At 37.3% G+C, this 26121-nt stretch overlaps 1 protein-coding gene across 2 annotated transcripts in view; it reads left to right on the plus strand.

Moving 5' to 3' along the window:
- Positions 1-3916: 3916 nt before the first annotated feature.
- Positions 3917-26121, plus strand: part of NSUN6 (NOP2/Sun RNA methyltransferase 6) — a 75694-nt gene continuing 53489 nt past the window's right edge. The window contains exons 1-6 of one of the 2 annotated variants that reach the window (XM_036253894.1): positions 3917-4362; positions 6367-6522; positions 11522-11601; positions 18193-18302; positions 19197-19350; positions 22962-23043. In XM_036253894.1, coding sequence (XP_036109787.1) covers positions 4288-4362; positions 6367-6522; positions 11522-11601; positions 18193-18302; positions 19197-19350; positions 22962-23043 — 657 coding nt within the window. In that variant the 5' untranslated portion in view covers positions 3917-4287. The remainder of the gene's footprint in view (positions 4363-6366; positions 6523-11521; positions 11602-18192; positions 18303-19196; positions 19351-22961; positions 23044-26121) is intronic. The other variant, XM_036253904.1, reaches the window with a different exon arrangement.

The following is a 26121-nucleotide window of genomic DNA, read 5'->3' on the forward strand; positions in this document are numbered from 1 at the left end:
CTCGGGTGAGGATAAAAAAAAAAAAAATAATAATAAAAGCAATTTTTAACCTCCCATATAGAGGAAAAGGTGTTTACTGAGCCTATGCAAATTAGCTTAATTTTCATAACCATGCATTGACCCATAAATGTAAGTGCTTTTGTGTTTGTGTTAATAGAGAATTAAAGGAACACTTGTAGTCCTCATTTTATTAAACAGTTAACTTTAGATTTTGTAATTTAGCTTCAATTGTTACACTTTTCTATAAACTACATTATTTTTCTCTGGCTTTCAGATTCCTAAGAAACAGTATCTGAAAAAAAGCATTTTTTTGCAGAGCTTGAAGCACAAAAACCATTAAACCTATATATTTCTGAAAAATTTTTATGGTGGTCTAATGAGACAGTACATCTGAATTGTTCGTTCACTTTTAATTAGCTGGAATGAATATATTTGAAGAACACTGGTGATTTTTTTTTGGTTCTACTAGTTTGAAATGTATGAAACTTTTGTTATCAACTTCTAATTTACTCTTATGTTTTCTGCAATTTATCATGACAAGACTGTTCTAATATTTTACAAATAATTTTTCACATTAAAAAAACTTATTGGTAGATTTAAAAATTGTAAGTTTTTACTAACTGGAAGGAAAGAAAACTAGTTAACTGAAAAACAACTATGATTAATCAGACTATATTATGGATTACTTAAATAGAAATCATGCTGATGTACCATAACTATTGATCTGTTAGAAAAAAAATACATGTTCATATTGTATATATGTATCAGTTATATAAATTGTAGTAGGAATACCCGTAAAGAATTTAATCAAACTAGAGAATTTTGAGTAATGTGCTTTTTAAATGTAGCATTTTTAACATTTGTGATTTTTTTCTTAAAACATCACTTAAAAACTAGTTTCGCCCTGGCCGGTTTGGCTCAGTGGTTAGAGCGTCAGCCTGCGGTCCAGAGAGACCTGGGTTCGGTTTCCACTAAGGGCATGTACCTCGGTTGCAGTTTGTCCCCGGCCCTGGTTGGTCATGCAGGAGGCAGCCACTCAATGTGTCCCTTTCACATGGATGTTTCTCCCCCCCCCCTCTCTCCCTCCCACTCTATCTGAACAAAAAATGGAAAAGTGTCCTGGGGTGAGGATAAAAAAAAATAGTTTCAATGTAGCCATTGATCCAGAGGAGGTAACACTGTTCTATGGAATTGTTATAATTTGAATGTAAATATATCTTGAATTCATGAAATAAGAAAAATTTCATAAAGGTGGATCTTCTGAACTGTTCATTGGAAATAACTACAACCAAGGTACGTGCCCTTAGTGGGAACCGAACCCCGGACTCTCTGGTTCACGGAAAGATGCTCTAACCGCTGAGCAAAACTGGCCAGGGCTGCTTTTATTTTTTTTAGAAAGGAAGGGAGAGAGATAGAAACGTGGATGTGAGAGAGAAACATTGATCAGCTACCTCATGCAAGCCCCCTACTGGGGATTGGTCCTGAAACCCAGGAATGTGTCCTAACCAGGAATTGAACTGTTCATGGGATGATGCTTAGTCCACTGAGCCACATCAGCCAGCCAACTAGGGAATTAAAAATCAATAAATCTTATATCCTCTCTAATAGTCCTTAGAATAAACTATTATAAATTAACATCATATAGTAGTTGGAAGAACTGGCTATAGCTGGAATTTTATTCAATTTAGTACTCAGTTAACTAAGATAAATTACATTGCTTGAACCAAAAACCCAGGGACAGCATGTTCTGCCAACTAGGAATGAAACTTAAGACCCTTAAAAAAAAAAAAAAAAAAAAAATCAGAACAAAACCTTTAAGATAATGTTCACTGTGACTTTAGCCTAGTTGATCAGTCTCCAGATGAGCTGAGATTGATAGATTTCCAGGCTTTCTAGACTTATTTTTTCCTAATCCCCTCATGCCTTGTTATGAAATTATTGAGGAATAGTTGGGTTTGTGGGTTTGTTTTTTGGTTTTCTGGGTTTTTGTTTGTTTTTGTAAGGTTAAGATTTGGAGTATTGCAAACAGACTTAAGACTGTAAGATTACATCCAAGATTTTTTTTGTCCCCCTCCCATATTAGGGGCCTCTGAGAACAACCACCTAAATTCTTATAGGGGTATTTCTTTGCTTAAACAATATGTATTCACAATGCCAATTTCAGGTTTGTAATATATTTCCTTGGACCCAACCTTAGAACACCGAAAAGCCTCTTCATTAGCATAATGGTCAACACAGTAATGTCTGGTCACATGTGCTGAACTAATTTACAGCAAATATGTACTTTATCAGCATTTTCCCCCCTAGTTCACACAGATGTCGATCTATTTATCTGGTCATTCAGTACTTGAGTGCCAATTATCTGTTAGGTACCGAGTATGAAGTGGTATGGTAAAGGCACTATGCTCTCTGAGTTTACAATCTAGATCAATTTGTTCCTCCCTATCCCTTAGCTCCTAATTCCTGATTCCAACCATTATTGGTGCTATGGTCACCACGATGTTGAGACTGCAAAGATTCCTTTGGAAATGCCTAGTCTAGACATTTTTCCTAATCATTTGCAGATGATTTAAACATGGAACAATCCCATGAACTTATTGGAGAAGTATGTCATGGTGGAAAGAGTAAGCATTAGCTTTAGAAGCCAGGTGGCTATAATCAGTATCCTGACTTTCTCACTAATTGTGATGCTGTGGAGAGTTATTTCAGACTCTGTAGTCTTGTAGTCTTTTTTTTTTTTCACTCGTGTGTAAGAGAGCTAATGATAACCCCCTTGCAAGGTTGTTGTGTAGCACAATGGCTATAAGTTAAAATAGTTTATTTTATTTTTTATTCTCACCCGAGGACATTTTTCCATTTTTTGTTCAGATAGGGTGGGAGGGAGAGAGAGAGGAAAGGAGAAAGAAAAACATTGACGTGAAAGGGACACATCGAGTGGCTGTCACCCGCAGGACCAACCAGGGCCAGGGACAAACTGCAACCAACATATGCGCTATGGGAACTGAACCCTAATCTCCCTGGACCACAGACTGATGCTCTAACCGCTGAGCAAAACCAGCCAGGGCATTAAAATAGATTTTTACAGAACCTGGCTGATGTATCATAGCAAGTAGCTTTTATACTTTTTAAAATGTTAGTGGTGAGAACAAGAAAGAAAATGACCCAAGCATAAACTCTTTCCTACAGTTATGTATTAATAATGAAAAGTAACTGCAAAAAAAAGCAACAACAACAAACCACTGAGGCAGAAGAATTATTTTTAGTTTTCCAATCAATCGCAAAATGGTTCAGTGACTTTTATTAGGCGCCTTCTCTCTTCGAATCTTTTTCCTCAACTGTAGCATTAAAAGATTATGCCAAAGGTCTTTCGAGCTTTAAAGTATAAATCAACTAATTATATTATCTATGGATTTTTAAGTTTCACCTAAGTATCCATTAACCCAGCTTTAGAAAATCTCAATAATGTTGACTCACAACTGAAGTCAGGCCTGTATGCCTGAAAAAGTCATTTCACGAAATCAAAGGGTGCTGATAGGTCCAAATAAACTTTGACTTCATCCTTTCTTTGGAGGTCATCTAGCACGGAACTACCGGACCTGTCACAGATTCAGGGCACTAAAGTCTTCGACTCATTCCATGCCATTTCCCCATTTCCCCATTTCCCTCAGCCCCGCGCCCTCCGAGCCGCCTGGCCCAGGGCTGGATCTGTTTGCTCCCTGGGAAAACCCGGTCCTTAACCCCTCCCCCACCCGCACCGGCCCTCGGCACGTGGCTGCGCCACTCGCGGAGCTCGGGAACTCCGGCGGCGTGACGTACAGCAGTTTCCAGCCGCGGATTGGTCGGCGGGGAGGGCGGGGGTGGGCCGCGTCGCCGGAAGTGACGCGATCTGGAAGCGCTTTCTGCCGAGAAAGTGGGGACTCTGGTTTGAAAATTGGGCCTTAAGGTTGGGTGCCACTGAGCCGGTGACGTGTCCAGTTCGTAAGGATTCGCTCCTTGTGCCTTTTCAGTGCAACGTGCGTGGCATTACCGCACAGCGACTTCGCGAGCGTCCCTAAGGCGGGGCCGAGGACGGCTGTGGCGGAGGCGCGGAAGCGGAGGCACACTACTGCGCTGGACAAGTCTGGATGTCCCTTCGCTCTTGGAATTTACCGCGTCTGAGCGGCACGACTTCTGTGCTTTCGGCGGTGCCTGCACGCTGTGGGTGGCATTCATTGCCCATACGCTGGCCGCTGTAATTCGGCAAGAGAAAAACCATCGTGTTCAGCGTTTCCCTTGGCAATAGGAAAAATGTCTATTTTCCCTAAAATATCTTTGCGACTTGAGGTTGAAAACTATCTTAAAGAGGGCTTTATGAATAAGGAGGTAGGTCAGATAAACATGTTAAAGGATATTTGCAAACATTCAAATATTTCCACACCCTAGAGAAATAGACAAAAATCTGGAAGGAAACTTAATCTTTACAGTCCTTGTTTCATACTACTTGTCTTCCCGAGTGTAAGAAATGCCAATATCTGCCCTCGGGTATTTAATTAATGCTTTCCGAGAGAAAGGGTAAATGAGCTATATTCTAACACTTAGAAAAGGGAACGAGGGGAGGGGAAAAGCGGTTATGAACCTGGCAGTGGCACTGACGAGCTTACAAAGATGAACAAGAAAAGCCCACCTGTCCTGGAGAATTTGTCCTGTTGGAGGACACACGCCTGATCCTAGAGCGCTTGCTCTGGCGCTCAGGTGGGAGATGCTATGATTTGTTGATTGCCTCTTAAATGCCACTCCTTGTGCTAGATGATGTGCAGAACTTTACATCTCGCTCCTCGAATCTCTTTTGGTAGAGATTTCCTCCTCTCTGACCAGCTCTGATGTCAGAGAACAGTGCAAAGAATCATGTACTGACCCAAATTGACCCAGCTTTCAAATAACAATACTGAAATCAAGCTAAAAAGGTACAGATTTGTAATTTCTCTAGGCAGTTTCATATTTTCCAAATCTTAGGAATAAAGCCACTTGAATGTTATTTGTTTTTGAAATGTTACTGAAGCCATGACCTTTAGATTTGATTTCTATACTTTATTTCCAACTATTATGTTAAGAGGCTGGACAGTGAGAAAATATTCTCTCATTTCAAAGAACTTAAACTATAAGGAACATAGTAAGAGAAGTGGAGGCATTCAGCATTGTGTTTATCAGCAATTTTGAAAATGGTCAACATTTTTCATAAAAGAAGATGCAGATACCTTTTTTGACACCACCTTTGCTTCAAACCCACTAACTATGATTTCACAAAAAGAAAACAAAATTTCTTTGTAGCCTGGCCAGTGTGGCTCAGTGGTTGAGCATTGACTCATGCACCAACAGGTCGCTGGTTTGATTCCCAGACAGGGCACATGCCCAGGTTGTGGGCCCGATCCCCACTGGGGGGCATGCAGGAGGCAGTCAGTTGATGTTCTCTCTCATCAATGTTTCTGTTTCTCTCTCCCTCTCCCTTCCTCTCTCTCTAAAATCAATAAAAAAAATAAAAATAAAATTTCTTTGTAAAAAGCACCAACGGTAAAGGAATATTCAGTTTTTTGGGTTTCTTTTTAAAATAAGCCTTGAGAAAGTACCATTACTCTTAGGCTGGCAGATTTGTATTCTGGCAAGTGGTTTATAAAGATTCTGTGAGGCAGTGTATAGTCAAAGATGACAAAAATGGAGAAATGGGTGTCTTGAAAAAGCTTCAGTTAATGCAAGGGAACTTTGTTGCTTGAATCTGTTACTTCATTTCTGACACATATCTTTGCTACCCAGCTCTTGGACGGTATCTGTTATGTTTACCAATAACACTTAAAAAGCTGATGTCATGTGGGATCTTTGGATGATGGTATCAGTGTTATTTATTCAAATTTTGGTGTTTTAAAAGATTAATAACCAATTTTCTCTAGGATACGAGGTTAGCAAGTAAATAGCTCTACAGAAGTGATACAACAGTTAATGCATTATAAGTAAGTAGAATGATATTCTGAATTTATATGGATAAACATAGTAGATATTAACATTTTGAACATGTTAATATCTACTATGTTTATCCATATAGTAGATATTAACATGTTCAAAATGTTAATAATGCTTTGAAGTTGAGGCAATAGTTTTCTCTTTACATAAGGCATTTTGTTAGGTGTTTATTACCACTGTTAAAACTAAGAACCCTGTGAAGTAGTATTGGCATTCCTTGAGTGTTACTAACATAAACAGTAGAGCAAAATGAAATGGAGGTGAACAACTGCTGAAAGATGTTTATAAGATGGAACAAAGGTATATGCATATTCTGCTTAATATTTTTAATTAATACAATGAAATCGAAACAGTAACTTGTTCTCTTCTTTTCAGATTGTATCAGCTTTTGGTAAAGAAAAAGCAGAAAGGAAGTTTGAAACTCTGTTAAATCACTTGTCACACCCGCCATCATTCACAACTGTCAGAGTAAATACACATCTAGCCTCAGTGCCACATGTGAAAAATCTGTTATTGGATGAACTTCAGAAGGTTTGTGCAAATTCTTTATGCCATTGTGCACTTAATTACATTTCTACAGTCTATGTCATGTTGCTCCCCTCTAAAATCCTATGAATGATATAATACTATTTTACAAATAAGGAAATTGAGGATCATGACTGTTAAATTCTTCAAGGTTACAAAGTGAGTGGTAATGCTAGACCTTGAAGCTAGCACTTCTGATTCTGAGTTTGTTTGTAGTGATTGGATAGGTGTTCAGTTTCATCATTAAAATACATGTGAAGAGGTCCAGTCTAATCCTCTAAGTCTGTGTTTTTTTTTAATAAGCAGTATATGACTTTTGAGAGGGCAGATTGTATAGCTGAGGTGAACCCAGAGATAGGGAAGTACCTAATGATTAATTGTAGGATTACATTTTTTTTTTATCCTCACCTGAGGACATTATTTTCCATTTTTTTGTTCAGATAGAGTAGGAGGGAGAGAGAGGAAGAGAGAGAGAGAGAGAAACATCAATGTGAAAGAGATACATCGAGTCGCTGCCACCCATACAACCAACCAGGGCTGGGGACAAACTGCAACCGGGGTACGCACCTTTAGCAGGAACCAGACCCGCGTGTCTCTGGACCACAGGCCAACGCCTCTAACCACTGAGCCAAACCGACCAGGGCGTAGGACTGTATTTTTAACTCACATTGGTGAAAAAAACAAAACAAAACAAAAACTGATGCATTAGTACCTTATTATCTTTAATAAAAGCAGGAAATTACAACAATATAAAGAATATATTTTTAAATAAAACAACGCAAATTATTTTTTTGTTCAACCATAAAATAATTTTGGCATATATATTTTCTGTATGTGAAAAATAGTATTCTAAAATGGCATTTTATAAGTTCTAAACTAAAATAATATTTATATTGTCATAATTTGCTTTCAAAAGCTGTGCATTTTGTTTCATATGCTGTGCATTGAAATTTGCCTCCAGCCCAGTTCTTGGGGCTCAGTGGTTGAGCGTTGACTCATGCACCAAGAGGTCACAGGTTCGATTCCCGGTCAGGGCACATGTCCAGGTTGTGGGCCAAATCCCTAGTGGGGGGCATGCTGGAGGTAGCCAGTCGATGTTCTCTCTCATTGATATTTCTATTTCTCCCTCTCCTTTCCTGTCTCTCTATAATCAATTAAGAAAAGAAATTTGCCTCCAAAGAAATATAAAGTGGAGGAAAACATGTCTGAAGGTGATAATTCAAATTACATTTTGTAGTTATTAAAGCTCTTGGAACAATTAACTTGTAGGTGTCAGCAGACCTATTTCAACCTACTTACTATGTAAATTAAAAGCAAGAGGCAAGCATGATTAAAGGGTGTCCATTTGTATATTCCTGTCTGTGTTATCAGTTTGCTCTAGATATGTTCAGAAACTTTAATAAAAATATTACTAGTATCGATTCTCTTTAAGAACGATTCTATACATGTCTTTCCTTTTTTTAAAATCCTCACCCAAGGATATGAGGATATGGTTGGGTTTTATTGTTTGTTTGTTTTTCTTTGATTCTAGAGAGAGGAAAGGGGAGAGGGAGAGAGAGAGAAACATCCATTGGCTGCCTCCCATATGCACCCCAACCAAGGATTAAACCCAGAACCTGGGTATGTGCCCTGACTAGGAATTAAACCTATGACCCTTTAGTGCTCAGAACGAGTCTCTAACTACTGAGTAGCACCGGCCAGGGCCAGTTCTATAAAGTTCAAATTGTGAGTAGGTTATACTGACAATTCTTATAACACTGACTATGTTATTGGAAGAACCAGCTGTGTTATCTGAGTATAAGACTTGGAGAAAAATTAATTTGCGTTTTAATTATCGATAGTGATAATTTCACTAGAGTAATGACATTAGACATAAAATATAAGCAATTCCTCTAAGCAACTTAATTGTTACTTGTATATAAGCATGCATGTATGCTCTCAACCAGTAGAAAGGAAGCTGTTCTGAGGCCCATCAGAGGTCTCTGTAACTGAGGTAGATCCAGATTGTTTTTGTTTCCAACAAATTATTCCTAGAGCTTAGATATTTTAGTCTCCTAGTCTGATGGGTATACAAGATCTCATGGGCTAGTATTGAGGATATGTCAGGCAGAATCACTCTGGGTGGACTTTGGGTCCCTTTCCTTAAAGGTTAAGATTAGACAGGGAAGGTTGGGTCCCAAGCATTGGAAGTTGAGGGTAGAACAGTACCAAGTGCTAGCAGGAAAGGGGTCTTGGAGGAGGTTTTAGACTATGAATTTTCTTTCATCTTTCATGTTCCAAAGCTCCTGTGTGACCTAAAGAAAGGTCTCAAATGGGATGATTAGGTGCTTTGTTCCCAAATTTCTCTAGACCACATATAGAAATTTAATACTTTATAATTTTATTTAGCTAGTAAGGATGTGAGAAACGGGAACTTGTGTACTTTGCAAGTGAGAATGTCAAAATGGTTTGGCCTCCTTGGAAAACAATTTGGTAGTCTTTTAAAAAGTTTTGCATAAACTTACTGTACAACCCAAGAATGGAATGAAAACATGTCCGTACAAATGCTTGAACATAAATATTCATAGGAGCATTATTCATAATATCTAAAAGGTAAAAACTATTTAAATGTCTATCCACTGGTAAATAGAAAAACAATATATTCATGCAATGGAGTATTATTCAGCAATGAAGGTAATGAACTGATACATACTTCAACATTGGTGAACCTCAGAATCATAGTAAGTGAAAGAAGTCAGACATTAACATTGTATATATTGTGTGATTCCATTTATATGAAATGTCTAGAAAAGACAAATGTGTAGAGAAAGATAGTAGATTAGTGGTTACCTGGGTTTGGAGCTAGGTACATGGATTGACTACAGATTGGCATAAGGAATCTTTGTGTGGTAATGAAATTATGTAAAACTGAATTGAGGTGATGGTTGTACAATTCTTTACATTTACTTAAAAAAATTGAATTATACATTTAAAATGGGTGCATTTGATAGTATATAAAATAAACCTCAATAAGGATCTTTTTAAAAGGGTGGCAGAAATAGAAAAAGAAGCAGGTTTGAAAATAAGTTTATTTGTGTTGGTTTTATGAAAGTATGTACATGTGTGTGGTTTTATGGAAGTTTTATGTATTTCTGTATTAACATCTGACAGAAAGGAGAAGAACCTTGGCTTGAGAAGGATTGATCTTTATATAAAAATTTCTGTAGCATAAAGCAAATAGTACTTCTAAAACAAAGCAAAAACAAATGACAGAGTTTATTATCTTTCTTCTTAGAAAGATCAATTGACCACAGTCTGGATACTGTAAGGCCAAACAGTGAGAAAGGGAAAGAAAGAGAGGTGACTGATCGAATGAGAAGTTTACCTTGTACATTTCTTAATAGCTATCTGTTAGATATGGTTAGTCTGAATTATCCTTTGCCTGGAAGAAGCAGAAGTCAAAAGAGCTATTGACTCGGTAGAAATGTAGTTAAATTTCAAAAGTATGAACAGTGTTTTTCTCTTCTAAACTTACAAATAAGTTGATTTTTGAAGTTCTTTTCTAGATAGTATATGAGTACTACAGGACCATGCAAGTGTATGTTATTGTTATTCTTTCATGTAGTTTGTGAAAATTAATGAGTTGATAATCCCTAGCCTGCATGGTAGAGACTTGTTCTCAAGTATTTACATATTGTTCTCTGATAAAGTATATAGTCCTTGCTATTCAGTCCACTATTCTTCTCTTTTTTTCTGCTTTGTGGAGTGCCCAGTCATCTCCTGCCAGCTACAGTGGTGTGCTGGTACATATTCAACAGCCCATTTCTGGAAAAAATAACCCTTTGTGGTGTTTTGGGGATTTAAGTTGTATAAAGACTCCCATTGGGTACAATTTCAAGCTACCAGCATGACCATGGAGTTGGAAATAGATGCACACAATTGGCTGAGATGAGACTGTGTGACCTGGCGCCAGCTCCTGTACCACTGGCCCTGACCTGTTTCCAGTCCGATGGCCAAGATGATAGAGAATACTGAAAGTCCTGAACCTTTGCCAGAAAACATTTATTTCCCTCATCAAAACTGACATGGCATAATGATGGTGACTTCTTTTTTAAAGTAAGTCACTTAAGGTAAACATGGTTTGTATTTATGAAGCCAAATAGTAAGCAAAGTTGAGCCTTATAAAAAGTTGGGACAGCCCGGCCGGTGTGGCTCAGTGGTTGAGCATCGAACCATGAGCACCAAGAGGTTGCTGGTTTGATTCCTGGTCAGGGCACATGCCCAGTTCATATATGGGCCTGATCCCCAGTGAGGGGCGTGCAGGAGGTGGCCAATCGATGTTCTCTCTCATCTCTATTTCTCTCTCTCTCTCCTTCTCCTTTCCTCTCCTCTCTCTCAAAAAAAAAAAAGAACCCTGGCCGGTTTGGCTCAGCGGTTAGAGCATCCGTCTGTGGTCCAGAGAGACCCGGGTTCGGTTCCCGCTAAGGGCACGTACCTCGGTTGTAGTTTGTCCCTGGCCCTGGTTGGTCGTGCGGGTGGCAGCCACTCAATGTGTTCCTTTCACATCGATGTTTCCCTCTCTCTCTCTTCCTCTCTCTCCCTCCCACTCTATCTGTACAAAAAATGGAAAAATGTCCTCGGATGAGGATTAAAAAAAAAAAAAAAGTCAGAACAGCATAGGGAATATAATCAATAATATTGTAATAACTACGTATAGTACCAGGTAGGTGCTAGACTTATTGGGGGGATCACATTGTAAATTATATAATTGTTTAACCACTATGCTATACACCTGAAATAAAATAATATTGAATGTCAACTGTAATTGGAAAAAAAGTCAAGATACTTCAAAATCAGATTATAGAGAATACATAGTTGTTTTGAAGTCTTTGATTTTTGTAGTATCCCATGAAAATATCCCTAACCAAGCTTTCTGCTTTATTAGGTAATGATACTGAAAAGTTTCATAAATTGAAATTTATCATATATATTAATTTTAATAATTCTGTGTGTTTACTTTTAACAGCAGTTTAATGGATTAAGTGTTCCTGTTATTCAACATCCAGACCTTCAGGATGTCTTACTTATTCCTGTTATTGGACCTAGGTTTGTAACTATTTCATTTTCAAATTATAGTCCTCTAAGTAAAAGTTTGTCACAGGTTCTTTATTTACCTTTTGGTGATAATACTGAGTTTTTCCATTAATAGTAATTTTATATAGATAGAAATCCACAAATTCGTAAATGCTGACTTCATACTCTATTTTGGAAAATGTTACAAAAGAAGACTAGGACAGGGCCCAGATACCTCGAGAGTGATACACTTTAGGTCCATTTTGTGTAGTGATTGATATTTTTTTCTCTCTACTTTCTAAAAACTTCCACTCGTTGCCCTGGCCGGTTTGGATCAGCAGTTGTAGCGTCAGCCTATGGACCAGAGAGTCCAGGTTCAGTTTCTGCTAGGGGCAAGTACCAAAAATAAATACATACATACATACATACATAATAAATAATCTTCCATTTGTTTACTTGTATATTAAGAGATTCCATGTTAAATTAAAACTTTCAAAAAACTGTAACAAAAATACAAAACAACATATTCCTACTTTCATAGCTGATGTGTCTGTAAAATTTTATTTATTAATTCACAGTTATGTGAAATTACTGTGTATGTTCTGTGAGTAGAACGGCATTGTTCTACTCGTTTATGTATTTGGAAGGCAAGTTTGACAATGGAAGAAATAGGCTTTCATATTATAATAGGAGCTCTTTTCCCAAGGAATAATTTAAAATCCCTGATTATGGTGTAGTTTTTTTATACCTCTAAGAATTATATATAAAAATGCTGATTTTGTTAAAGCTTTAAAGTAATTTAGTGGTCAACAGTAAAGCAGTTATTTAATAAATTATGGTTTATATGGTCTTTAATGTGGGGCTGCTATTGTTAATAGGATAATTACATTTTTTTTCCAATTAAGAAAAGATATACACAACTATACATTTATTGTATTTATATATAGAAAACATCTGGAAGGTACAACATACACAACTATTAACAGGGGTTGTCTGAGCAGTTAACTGAGGAGGTTGGATTGGGAGAAATGGGGTAAGAGGAGATTTTCACTTGTAACATTTCTTTTTTTTACTATAAGCATGTATTGTCGACCCTCATTTATTGCGGTTAATCAGTTCCAGACTCTACCGTAATAAATGAATTTCCGTGAAGTAAGATTCTTTTTTTATTTATTTACTTTTTAAATTATTTGTATTAATTTGTTTTTGTTACACATGTTTCTCCTTTTTCCCCCATTGACACCCTCCTTCCCATCCCCCCTGCCCCATCCCCAGCATTGTTGTCTATGTCCATTGGTTATGCATACATGCATATAAGTTCTGTGGTTTATCTCTGCCCCCCCAACACCCCCTCTTCTGAGGTTTGTTAGTCTGTACCCTACCTCTATGTCTCTGGGTCAGTTTTGTTCATCAGTTTGTTTAGTTCATTATATTCCACAAATAAGTGAGATCATGTGATACTTGTCTTTCTCTGCTTGGCTTGTTTCACTTAGGATAATACTTTCCAGGTCCCTCCATGTCATCTCAAAGGATAAGAGATCTTGCTTTCTTACAGCTGCATAGTATTCCATTGTGTACATGTACCACAGCTTCTTTTTTTTTTTTTTTTTTTTAATTTTTCCTCTTATTTATTTATTTTTTTATCCTCAACAGAGGACATTTTTCCATTTTTTGTTCAGGTAGAGTGGGAGGGAGAGAGAGGAACAGAGAGAGAGAGAGAAACATCGACGTGAAAGGGACACATCGAGTGGCTGCCACCCGCACAACCGACCAGGGCCGGGGACAAACCACAACCGAAGTACGCGCCCTTAGCGGGAACCAAACCCGGGTCTCTCTGGACCGCAGGCCAATGCTCTAACCGCTGAGCCAAACCGGCCAGGGCTACCACAGCTTCTTTATCCACTCATCTACTGATGGACACTTGGTTTTTTTCCAGATCTTAGCTATTGTAAATAGTGCTGCTATGATCATAGGGCTGCATATATTCTTTCTGATTGGTGTTTCAAGCTTCTTAGGTATATTCCTAGAAGTGGGATCACTGGGTCAAATGGCAGTTCAATTTTTAACTTTTTGAGGTAACACCATAGTGTTTTTCTATAGTGGCCGCACCAGTCTGCATTTCCACCAGCAGTGTACTAGAGTCCCCTTTTCTCCACACCCTCGCCAGTACTTGTTTGATGCTTTGTTAATGGCAGCCATTCTGACAGGTGTGAAGTGATACCTCATAGTTGTTTTAATTTGCATCTCTCTGATGATTAGTGACATTGAGCATTTTTTTATATATCTCTTGGCCATTTGTATGTCCTGTTTGGAGAGTTGTTTATTGAGGTCCACTGCCCATTTTTTAATTGAGTTCTTTATTTATATTCAGTTGTCCCTCGCCACTTCGCACTTCAACTTTCACTTCTTCACTCTGTTGTGGTTTTTTCAAACACTATACTACTTTTGCTCTAAAAATTGATTTTGTAGGTTCCTTATTTATTTTAAGGTGAAATTTTCATAAAGTGAAATGGAAATATCTTAATTAAGTGTACTGTTTCCTAAGTTTTGCCAATTTTTTTTTTTAATCCTCACCCGAACATACTTTTCCTTTCATCTTCAGCTAGAGAGGAGGGCGCGGGAAGAAAGAGAGAGAGAGAGAGAGAGAGAGAGAGAGAGAGAAAGAGAAAGAAAGAAAGAAAGATGTGAGAGAATCACATTGATTGGTTGCCTCCTGCAGGACCCCGACCAGGGCCAGGTACCTAACCACAACCAAGGTACATGCCCTTGACCAGAATTGAACTTGTAACTCTTTGGTCCTTGGCCGACACTCTAACTGCTGAGACAAATTGGCCACTGCAGATTAGTCATATTATACAGTCGTTTAGCTAAGACCCTCCCCAAGCAAGATATAGACCATTTCCATCACCCCAGAAAATTCTCTTGCATTCTATCTGGAAACCACTGTTCTGATTTCTGATGTCTCCTATTTAGTTTTAAACCAATCAGTTACTGCAGTTGATTCCATCACAGGTCTTTTAAGGTTATGCTTTTTGACTCATTTCAGAGTATATTGTGGACATCTTTTAATGATGTCCATAATTTTCCCTAATTCATATAACACTGTTCATTCTTTTTAATAGGTATATAAATAGTGTATTTTATCATTGAGCTCAATTTTAGTTTTTCAGCCCTTTATTAATAGACATTTAATTTTTTACTGTTTTGTTGTTGTTGTGGTTGTTATTGTTGTTATTACCAACAATGAATATTCTTAAAGGTATTTCTTTGTGGACTTATGTAAGCATGTCTGCAGGATAAATTTTACAACATGGAATCACTGGTTTATTGGTATGTGTGTATTTTAGTTTGAGACATATTGCCCTCTAAAAAGTTTTAACAGTTAATGTTTTTAACAGTATTTGAGAGATTCTGATACTTCCATTCTTGCTAATACTGGCCATTTTAGTTCTTTTTAAAACATTTTGATGATTTACCTATAATTTTCTATATTTACTGATTTTACCTGACCCTAATAATCATTTCATTCTATTCCTTATAGTGATCTAGACTACTCGTCTGAATGTTAGTGAATTCTAAAATACAAATGGTGAGTTACTATAGGAAAGTATTCAAAAATCATTTAGGATAGTAGATTCACATACGTACCTTGCATTTCTGAAAGGAGCAAGTCAATTATCTTGTTGTTTTTTAAACTTACCATCACTATTATTATCCCTTGACTTTCCACTATGAAAAGTGAGGAAGTTCTTACACTTAAATTTCCCCTAAAACTCCCACCAGCCAGTTTTTATTTACTACGTTAATTTTTTAACATTGTAAAGGTTTACCACACTTAAATTTCCCCTAAAACTCCCACCAGCCAGCTTTTATTTTCTATGTTATTTTGTTTATGTTTTTAACATTGTAAAGGTTCATCACGTGTTTGTTCTATACACACAATTCAAGTGGATTCAATGCCTGCATTTAGTCCTTAGGACATAGTTTATTCCTGAGTTCTTTATCTTGATTAATCTTTTGGTTAGTTACTACTATAGTCATATATCAGATCTGCAGCACCTTCTTCTATCTCCAAAGTATGTCTCTCATGTGCTCTGTTTACTGTCTTGCTTGAGAATTGTCTGTTCCTTTATATTTAAACAACAACTTGACTGATTATAGTAGTTTCAGGTCACATGTTATTTTCCTTAGCAGTTTGTAGACATTACTTTTATAATCCGGCATCAAGTGTAACCATGAAGAAATCTGAGAAGAAAAAAGAATCATTCCCCTCGTAACAGTATCTTGGTTTTTGTTTGGAGATCTATAGGATTTTTTCTTATTGAACTTTAGAAACTTGGCTAGGATGTAGTTAGTTTTTAATGAACATAGTGTAACTTTTTAGTTATAAGCCTTCCAATAGTTCCTTGAATATTTTTCTCTATTTTCTATTATTAAAACACTGGAACATTGTATGTTGGATTCCTACTGCGGATACTCCTTGTGTTAGGGCACTCCAAAACTACCTTCAGGTTTGGTGACTGGCTAGAAGGACTCAGAGGACTCAGCATGCAGTCATGCTCATGGTGAAGATTTATTACACAAAAGGATACAAAAGCAAAATCAGCAAAAGGGAAAAAGTGTATGGGGCAAAGTCTGGAGGGAGCCAGGCACAAGATTCTCCGAGTCTTCTCCCTGTGGAGTTACCAGGATGTGATTAATTCCTCCAGCATCTAGTTGTGACATGTGTGAAATGGTTGTCTAATAGGAAAGCACATTAAAGATGTAGTGTCCAGGGCTTTTATTGCATGTTGGTCCATGTAGGCACCCTCTACCTAAATTCCAGGCTCCCAGAAAGTTATTTCCCGGAATAAACTGCCTTGCTTATTAACTTAGGCGAGGAGCAACAAAGTTGGTTGCTATTTCCCTTCCCCTCCTTCAACTCCTTCTAGGTAGTTTATCCAGGTTTATTGAAGAAAATGTTGTCTGCCTGTGCCCAGGACTAAGAATTTTCCAGAATTAATGAAAGACAACTTTAAGACGTATAGTGTGTCTGAATCCAAAAGGAAAAATAAATCCATGTCTAGATACCCCATAATGAAACTGCAGAACATCAAAGACATAAAGATCTGAAAGTGTAAAAGACAGGAAGCTATTCAGTAATCATATTAAGAGATGTGTGTTGGATATCACAAGATGGGCCCAGAAGACCTGTCAGAATTACAGGTGGCATAATTTGGTCTCTGAATATCTCGTTAAAAGGTTTAGGAAGAAAGGGTTTAAGTTGATGATGTTTTCTAGTTGATTATCAAGGCAGATAATGACACTGTTCAAAACTGGAAACAGGAAAATGAGAAGATTTTTTGGTGTTGCCAAGGATTTGAGTAGTGGATCAGAGGAAAATAACATTGTTTAGGACTTGTTGGGTTTGAATTAACTGTGGGACACCTAGATATAGCTACTTGTGGGTAATTAGAAATATCAATTCAGAGTCTGGAAAGGCTAAGCATAACCATACATGGATTATTTATGTAAGTGATTATTGGAATCATGAGATTGCCAAGGGATAGGATGCAAAGTGAGAAGAGATGGTACCATGTTTTGGAACTTGGGGCATCAACCTCATTAAGAAATAGAGAATGAGCCGTGGCTGGTTTGGCTCAGCTGTTAGAGCGTCAGCCTGCGGTCCAGAGAGACCCGGGTTCGGTTCCCGCTAAGGGCACGTACCTCGGTTGTAGTTTGTCCCCAGCCCTGGCTGGTTGTGCAGGTGGCAGCCACTTGATGTGTCCCTTTCACATCGATGTTTCTCTCTTTCTCTTCCTCTCTCTCCCTCCCACTCTATCTGAACAAAAAAATGGAAAAATGTCCTCGGGTGAGGATTAAAACAAAAAGAAATAGAGAATGAGCAATGAGAATGTTTGGGACCAGGAAGGAGGAATACGAAGCTGAGTTCAGTGAGACTTGATCATCTGGAGATGATAGAAAGAAGATGGGACACACTTAATTCCCCAAACAAGGAGCTGTGTGACAGCAGATATGAATGAAGTCTTGCCAACCAGGGAAGTTCATTAGAGATCCAGTACTCAAGAATTTTATTCCAGACTGGTCACATTGATACCTCCTGACCTTTGAAAACATCTTTCTGAGTATTAGAAGTGATACCTAGATTTTAGTGATATAAGGAATAAATTGGAAGTGAGAAATTGAAAAGCATTTTTTTAAAAAGTTGGGCAACAAAGGAAGAAAAGAAATTCTTTGTCCATCTTGTTTAAAATATTAATAATTTACCTTGCAACAGTCTACCACTTGAGAAATGTTTTTGAATTCCTTGTATATTGTCTTAGTCTTCGAAGATGGACTTGATTTCTCTCCTAACGCAGTGGTTTGGGGTGCCACCTCATTGCCTTCTATCAGATGGGCTTCCTTCTGTATTTTCTTTTCCCAGATGCCTGTCTTTTAAAAAATCTGTTCTCTCAATATTTATTCTATTTTCAGATTTCTCTTTCTTGTGCACCCATTAATGGGATTATCTAGGGGCAGTCAGGACTAAAAAGGTTATTTAGGGTTCTGGTTGAAACATTGAAAAGGTGAGGACACACTGGAGGTATATTACTGTGTTAAATCTCTCTTGTCTTGTGACCCTAGGAGGAATATAGAAAAACAACAGTGTGAAGCCATTGTTGGAGCCCAATGTGGCAGTGCCGTACTAAGAGGAGCCCATGTCTATGTTCCAGGAATTGTGTCGGCTTCAAAATGTATGTATGAAGGGTTGTAAAAACTAATAATACCAAGAAGCATATGGTTCACCAAGCCTAAAATATTTACTTGTCCTTAACACAGAAAGTTCATTGACCTCTGATCTGTGTGATTGAACAGTCCTAGCTATAGCTAATAGGCTCCTCACTACTGTTGTCTGATTAATGTACTAGACTAATTTATGATACATTAGGTCTTAAACCATTTTTGGAATTGGAATACAATTTCCCATTGTTAATATCATTAGATTTATTACTGAAAATAATTTAATGAAATGACTACAAAACTAAATTTAATCAGCTATATAAATAAACTCTGTACACTGTACAGTTTCGAGGTGTTCTAAGTACATATATACATATGAATGAATGTATGTGCTTATTATTAAAATCTGCCTTAATTACTGTAACAGGAAAACTGTGAAGAAATACCAACAGTGTTAGAGGATTTAGAAAGATTCTTCTGAGGAATTTGAGTGTATGTTTTTAAGAATCTTTTTGAAGGAAACTTAGAAATTTGAGGATGAAGCCAAAATATAAAGATTTATATGGAGTCTTTTAGAGAATATTAGGTTTGCAGAAAAGAATTTAAATTAGAAGATAGCTTTCTTTTTCTGTTTAGCTAACGCCTTCTAGTTAAGGTAGGATATTTTGAAGATGGTTTCATTTTTTTGTTTTCCTAGAAGAAAATCTTCAATTAGATTTATTGTTAGGAACATTTAAAAGTAAGAAGTCATATTTACTTTTAGGGATTATATTGAGATGATGAGCAGTTTGGGCTGCTTTATGCCTACTATTGATGCCCCTAGAGTTCTCCATTCCAGCTTAGAGAGTTTTAACTGTTTTTTTTGTCAAAGTATAGATCATTATACTATGATTTTCTTCTTTCTCTAGGTATGAAAGCTGGCGATGCTGTTTCTGTATACTCTGATATTAAAGGCAAATGTAAGAAAGGAGCCAAAGAATTTGATGGAACAAAAGTGTTTCTTGGAAATGGGATTTCTGAATTAGGCCGCAGAGAAATCTTCAACGGGTTACCTGAACTGAAGTATGTTATTAAGTGTTGTTTGAGGGAAATAAGCATTTTTTAATTTTATTTTTTGTAATTGAAGGCAAATTAAAAACAATGTAAAAAATAGTATACCTATTAGCATTATATGAAAAAATATTTTGGTATAAATTGAACTGGAAAGTTTTTACTCCATATTTCCATGTTTATTTTAGAAAAAATGCTGTTAGGTAACAGTAGATGCTCAGATTAAAGAGTTTTAAGTAAGCAACTAGTCACACTAATTTAAATTATTTTACCTTTCCTTTTGAATTTTATTGATTTGAAATTTTTTCATCTTTGGAGACAATACTTATGTGGATAAAAGATGAATTATATGAACCTATCCAAATCTTTTTAAACACTCTGATATTGTGAAAAGAAAAACTCTGAGTTTAACATAAATTAAAAAGAAAAAAATTTTTTTTATCTTCAACCAAGGACATGTTTAGAGAGAAAGGGGAAGAGAGAGAGAAAGAGAAACAGAAAGAGAAAGAGAGAGAACCCTGGCCAGTTTGGCTCAGCAGTTGGAGTGTTGGCTTGTGGTCCTGAGAGACCCGGGTTCGGTTCCCGCTAAGGGCGCGTACCTCGGTTGCAGTTTGTCCCCGGCCCTGGTTGGATCGTGCGGGTGGCAGCCACTCGATGTGTCCCTTTCACGTCAATGTTTCTCTCTCTCTTCCTCTCTCTCCCTCCCACTCTATCTGAACAAAAAATGGAAAAATGTCTTCGGGTGAGGATAAAAAAAGAAAGAAAGAAAAGGAAACAAAAACATAGATTGGTTACCTTCTATACATGCCCCGACTGGGGATCAAACCCACAACCCAGGTATGTGCCCTGACTGGGTATCAACCAGCAACCTTTCAGTGCACAGGATGATGTTCAACCAACTGAGCTAGGCAAAAAGAAAAAAAAAAGTTTTTTTTTAAATTTATTCTCCCTCCAGGATACTTTTTCCATTGATATTTGTTTTTCTTTTAGAGAGAGTGAAAGGGAGAGAGGAAGGGGGAAAGAGAGAGAAACATTGATGTGAGAGAGACACATTGATTGGTTGTCTCCTGCATGTGCCCCGACTGGGGCTGGGAATCAAACCTACAACCCAGGTATGTGCCCTTGACTGGGAATCGAACCTGAGACCCTTCGGTGTGTAGGCTGATGCTCCAACCACTGAGCTACACTATCCAGGGCTAGGTTGCTGGTTCAATTCCTGGTCAGGGCTCATACCTGGGTTTTAGGTTCAATCCCCAGTTGGGGTACATAAAAGACAACTAGTTGATGTTTTTGTCTCACATTGATGTTTCGCTCTTTCTCTCTCTCTCTATCTCTCTCTCCATCTCTCTCTCTCCCTTCCCTCCTTCCCTTCCACTCTCTTTAAAAATCAATAGGAAAAATATCCTCAGGTGAGGATTAACAACAACAAAAAAATGAATGAATCCAATAAATAAAGTTTAGAAGAAAGTCAGCACTTACATGAATACTTGTAATCAAAAATTAATGTTTGAATTTACTCAAATCAAAATAAAATATAGTTAGTTTTAAATCATCTCTGGTTGCTGCTGGCTCTAAAAAATTAAGTTTGTGGATAGTCCAGTTTCTTATTTTGCTTGATATTTTCGGACTGTTTTAGGAGTTCTGTGGACAGCTCCATCACTCCAAAGTTGACAGCCGTTGTAGACAGCTGAAAGCTGAAAGCTGTGAATTTCTCCATCTAGAGGGAGTTCAGAACAGGCCTCCCCAAAGTGTGCCACTTTGGCACGTGAGCTAAAGGGAATTGAGACCCCTTAGGCTCACGAGAAACTGTTACCTTTCCCTTAAAGAAATAATTTAAATTAGATGCCATGCCAGAATAAGAGTCAACATCAGAAATAACATATGACCTATCTGTGACAGGGCAAACATCTAATTAGTGAACCTCAGTTCTTATTGTCCTGTGAATGAGTTTCCTCTCCTCAGAAGGCCCAGGGTACCTTATCTCATCCTTAGCTCAGAATGTCATATACATCTCATTTTCCTTTCCTGTCTCTGAACATCTCATGTATGTTGGGTCTTTGACTCTCATATATAAAGAGTTCCCATACATACATACATACATAATTGAGTTAGGTTTTTTTCTTTTGTTAATCTGTTTCATGTAGAGTTCCCACACATATGCATAAAATTAAGTTTGGTTATTTTCTCTTGTTAATCTAATCTGTTCATGTGGATTTAATTATTAGACCAGCTGAAAGAACCTCGGAAGATAGAGGAAAATTCCTTCCTCCCCCACATAGGACTGGACCACACCTCTGATTCCTGGAATAGTTTTTCATGTAGCAGTTTGGGTTTATAGTTGAAATTAATTCTTCTGAAATAGGTTATTGGATTCCCTAGCTATAGTTAGCAGTACTTTCCAAATGGCCAAAAACAAATATTGTTTCCCTCTTAGAAGTCTTTATGAATGTGAAGCTAAAACATAGATCTTCTGTGTTTATCTTTGGTTCTGTAATAGGGGATTGATATTTTGACTGCCTCCTACAGGTTAGTGTAAGTGGTACACTCTTCATCATCTTATCTTGTTTAATGTAGTAGTTCCAGTAACTGTGCCAACACAATTTTCTGAGTAATGTTTTCTTTGTTGGTGGGAGTAGGAAGCAGCCATCTTCCAAAAAAAATGTTTATTTTTTTAATTCAATTTTTAAACCTAGTATGTTATGCTATTATGATTTCTTTACCTACCTATGTGAGAAAAGGCATGCTTTCATTACACAGAAATGGTACATGTATACCCTGTTTCTCATTTATACTCTTTATTTCAGAACCAGTTCTACTAGTTTTCAGCTAGTAAATATGATCCCTTTGTTTCTTGAATTCCAGCTGTGTTGAATCATTCATAGATTCATAGAGGTAGATTAATTTACTAACAGACTGTTTATCCTATGAGATCTTGTACTTTGCATTATTATATAGAGATACATATTACAAAAATAGTTTCAAAAGTAACGTAATCCCATAACTGAGCAATAATTGGTTTAAATTATTCTTTGTCAGGTTAAGTTAAACACTGTATAGATGGACATGCTTGTACTGGTAGGTGTGGTGTGAAGGAGATAGTCAGAGGGGTATCAGATGTTCTTTGCTTTTTATTCTACTCATTTGTGCCCAAATGAAAAATTTACATAACTTGATCCTTTTTAGTTTTTCTAATGGCTTCCTACTGCAGGTAAATATTCAGGAACAATTCACTGGTATATTCTAAGTATTTCGGTCTTGAGTAAAATGAGGTGTTTAAAAGGTAGTATAGCCTGGCCGGTGTGGCCCAGTGATTGAGCGTTGACCCCTGTACCAAGAGGTCACTGGTTCAATTCCCAGTCAGGGCACATGTCCATATTGTGGGCCTGATCCCCAGAGGGGAGCATGCAGGAGGCGACCAGTCAGTGTTCTCTCATCGAGGTTTCTATCTCTTTCTTCCTCTCCCTTCTTCTCTCTCTAAAAATCAATAAAGAAAAAAAATTTAAAAAATTAAAACAAAAGGCAGCATATGATATTTACATGCAACTTGTATATGTTCCTAGAAATGGAGTTTGTATAGACAATGTAATTTATACAGACTTAACACCAGATTTCCTTCTTTTCAGAGGAATGGGTGTAAGAATGACAGAACCAGTGTATCTCAGCCCCTCATTTGACAATGTGCTGCCCAGCTACTTATTTTTACAGGTAAGTAATTGTAAAAATAAAATATTCAGTGACGCTGAAACATATGACAGTGAATTATTTGTAATGTAAGGGAGTTTTTTGACTTCTATTAATATATTTTTTGTGGTCTATTTATATATTTTCTGATCTACTTTGGTTAAGCAGTAAGGAAAAACTTTGTAAGCATTTTTTTTCTCAATTGATTAACTACCTTGTTACCCTTTTTACCCAAGAGGGCTTTAATATAAACCTTATAATATAAACCTTATTATAATTATTGTTTTCTACCTTGGAGTATTAATATGTAAATTATACATGCATTTAATATATATATAAGTGTTCATTTGTAACTTTGAGTAAGATCGAAATAATTTACTGCTAAGAGATTTTTGTCAGGTCATTATTAATTGCACTGTTATAATAAGTAATTCGTTTTGCCTTGTTTGGTTTATTAGGTACTTGTGTGTACATTAACTGATTGGTTAACAAACTGGTTAGGTGGTATTATTAAACTGTTGTTGTTATTATAATTCCCAATATAAGAAGAAGATACCAAGATGAGACCTGTTAGGGTCCTTGTACAGGGTTAACCAAGTAAATGGAGCCTTCATATGTTATGTTTGTTTTGCCGGCCAGCCATGGCAGGGCAGGGCTCAACAAAGGGACAGGGGCGCCTGCCAGCACCTCAGTCCCAGTTGGAGCTGCCCCTCTAGCCCTCACCTTGAAGCCAGGCAATTCAGTTCCTCCCCACATGTCCCTGAAACTTTTCCAGCTGCTGCCCTGCACTGGAGCCCAGAGCAAGTGAGTTTGTGAGTGAGTAAGTCTGTGTGCTGGCCCTCTAAGATCTCAGTGGTTGGGATTCTAGAAGGCCCTCCATTTCGCACCGCAATCCTCGCTTGTTTTTACATCTAGAAATTATGAGGACTTTGCTTCCTGGCCCTAGAGCCGTAGGCTAGGGGCCCTGGTGTGGGGCTGGGATCCCTCACTCCTCAGGGGGGACCTCTGCAGCTGAGATACCCCTCCCGATTTTTATTCACTACTCATGGGTGTGGGATCAGCAGGTTCATTGTCTCCACCCTCCTACCAGTCTCAATGTGGCGGCTTCTTTATGTCCTCAGTTATGGGCATTCTGTTTAGCTAGTCTTCAGGCAGTTTTCAGTGATGGTTGTTTTGTAACCTAGTTGTAATTTTGATGTTGTGGGAAGACGTGAACACAGCATTTATCTACACTGTTGGCTAGAAGTCTCCAGAAGCTTTTTAGTTTGATGTAGTCTCACCTGTTTTTTCTTTTATTGCTTTTATTTTAGGCATCAGTTTAAAAAAAAAAATCATTGCCAAGACCTGTGTCAGGGAGATTACTGCCCTTATTTTCTTCTAGGAGTTTCATGGTTTGAAGTCTTGCATTTAAATCTTTAATCCATTTTGATTTGATTTTTATATATAGTGTAAGATAATGGTCAGTTTCCTTCTTCTGCATATGATTTTCATCACCATTTATTGAAGAGACTGTCTTTTCCCTATTGTGTATTCTTGGCTTCTTTGTCATAAATTAATTGACCATGTATGTGTGAATTTATTTTGAGGCTCTCAATCCTGTTTCATTGATCTGTGACTGTTTTTATGTTTTTAAATTTTTGTTTTTGTTGTTAATCCTCACCCAAGTATATTTTTTCCATTGATTTTTAGAGAGTGGAAGGGAGGGAGGGAGGGAGGGAAAGAGAGAGAGTGAGAGAGGGAGAGAGAAAAGAGAGAAACATTGATGTGAGTGAGACACATTGATTGGTTGCCTACTACCCGCACCCCAGCAAGGCTGGGGATTGAACCTGCAACCCAGGTAGGTGCCTTTGACCAGGAATCAAACCCGAGACCCTTTGGTGAGCGGGCTTACGCTCTAACCACTAACCCACACTGGCCAGGGCAGTAACACATTGTTTTAACTACTGAAACTTTGTAATAGAGTTTGAAATCTGAAAGCATGATGCCTCCAATTTTGTTCTTTTTTCTAAAGATTGCTTTGGCTATTTGGGGTCTTTTGTGGTCCCATATAAATTTTATGATTGTTCCGTTTCTGCACATTTAAAAAAAATTACTGGGTGATTTTCTCATGTAGCCTGGATTGAAAAATACTGTAGAGGAAGGTAGTAGATCAGTTGTTTTAAGAAACTGTCATCATTGAAATACTTAATGAAGCTTCTTTACTTGAACTATTTCATAATTTTTACTTATTGCATGACCAGAAGGTTTTTAATGTGTTACTTACATTTCAGTAAAAATGTCTGTCATCTTTGACCAATTTATTAATCTTATCATTATTAGGACTTAAGCATAACCAGTTGTCTCTCGATAAAGAATCTCCATTAGCCACATACGTGTTTTAGTATTTTCGTATTAGAGTTCAATTTTTAAATATTTTTGGAATAGGCGAGGCTGTTGGGAGAAACTATCTGTAACAGGTTAAGCTGATGTAGTGTTTAGTGTGGAGGGACTGCTTTTCACGTACCTCCGTTTGCAGTGATGTTAGTGCTGCCTGTATTCACAGGGAGGGGGTGTGTGGAAACTTGCTTGTGTGTGTCTCCTTTCTCACCATTGACTTTCTGTCTTGAACTGGTGATCTTGGATTCATCGAGAGTGTGGTAACCTCACAGTTCTTGAGGACATACTAATGGATGTAAATGTTTAGGTGTGAGAATGAATTGAAACCTTTAAACTTTAAATAGCCCTATGCTTGTTAGTCTCTACTTTTTTCTTGCCAAGTATTTTTAAAATTTAATTACTTTGTGATATTATTATTTCTTATTTAAAGCTGTCATCCTGTAGTAACAGTCCATATGTAATTAATACTACATAATGTAATTATGTAATTGATACTAATAATGATGTAATATAACATTATACAATCCAAATATAGCTTCACCTTTAATAATCTCAGAATATATTACTAGGTGTCTGTCAGAAATAGCTAATTTTTTTTTACATTTTACTTTTCTCCTACCAAAATTTAGTAATTGTGGGAAGATAGGAACCCAAACATGCCTTTCCATGGCTTTAGCTGCATGAAACTAGGATTTTAAAATGGGAGTTAGATGGTGAAGCACCTGA

This window comes from Molossus molossus, unplaced genomic scaffold, assembly GCF_014108415.1.
Source record: "Molossus molossus isolate mMolMol1 unplaced genomic scaffold, mMolMol1.p scaffold_m16_p_1, whole genome shotgun sequence".
Lineage (NCBI taxonomy): Eukaryota > Metazoa > Chordata > Mammalia > Chiroptera > Molossidae > Molossus > Molossus molossus.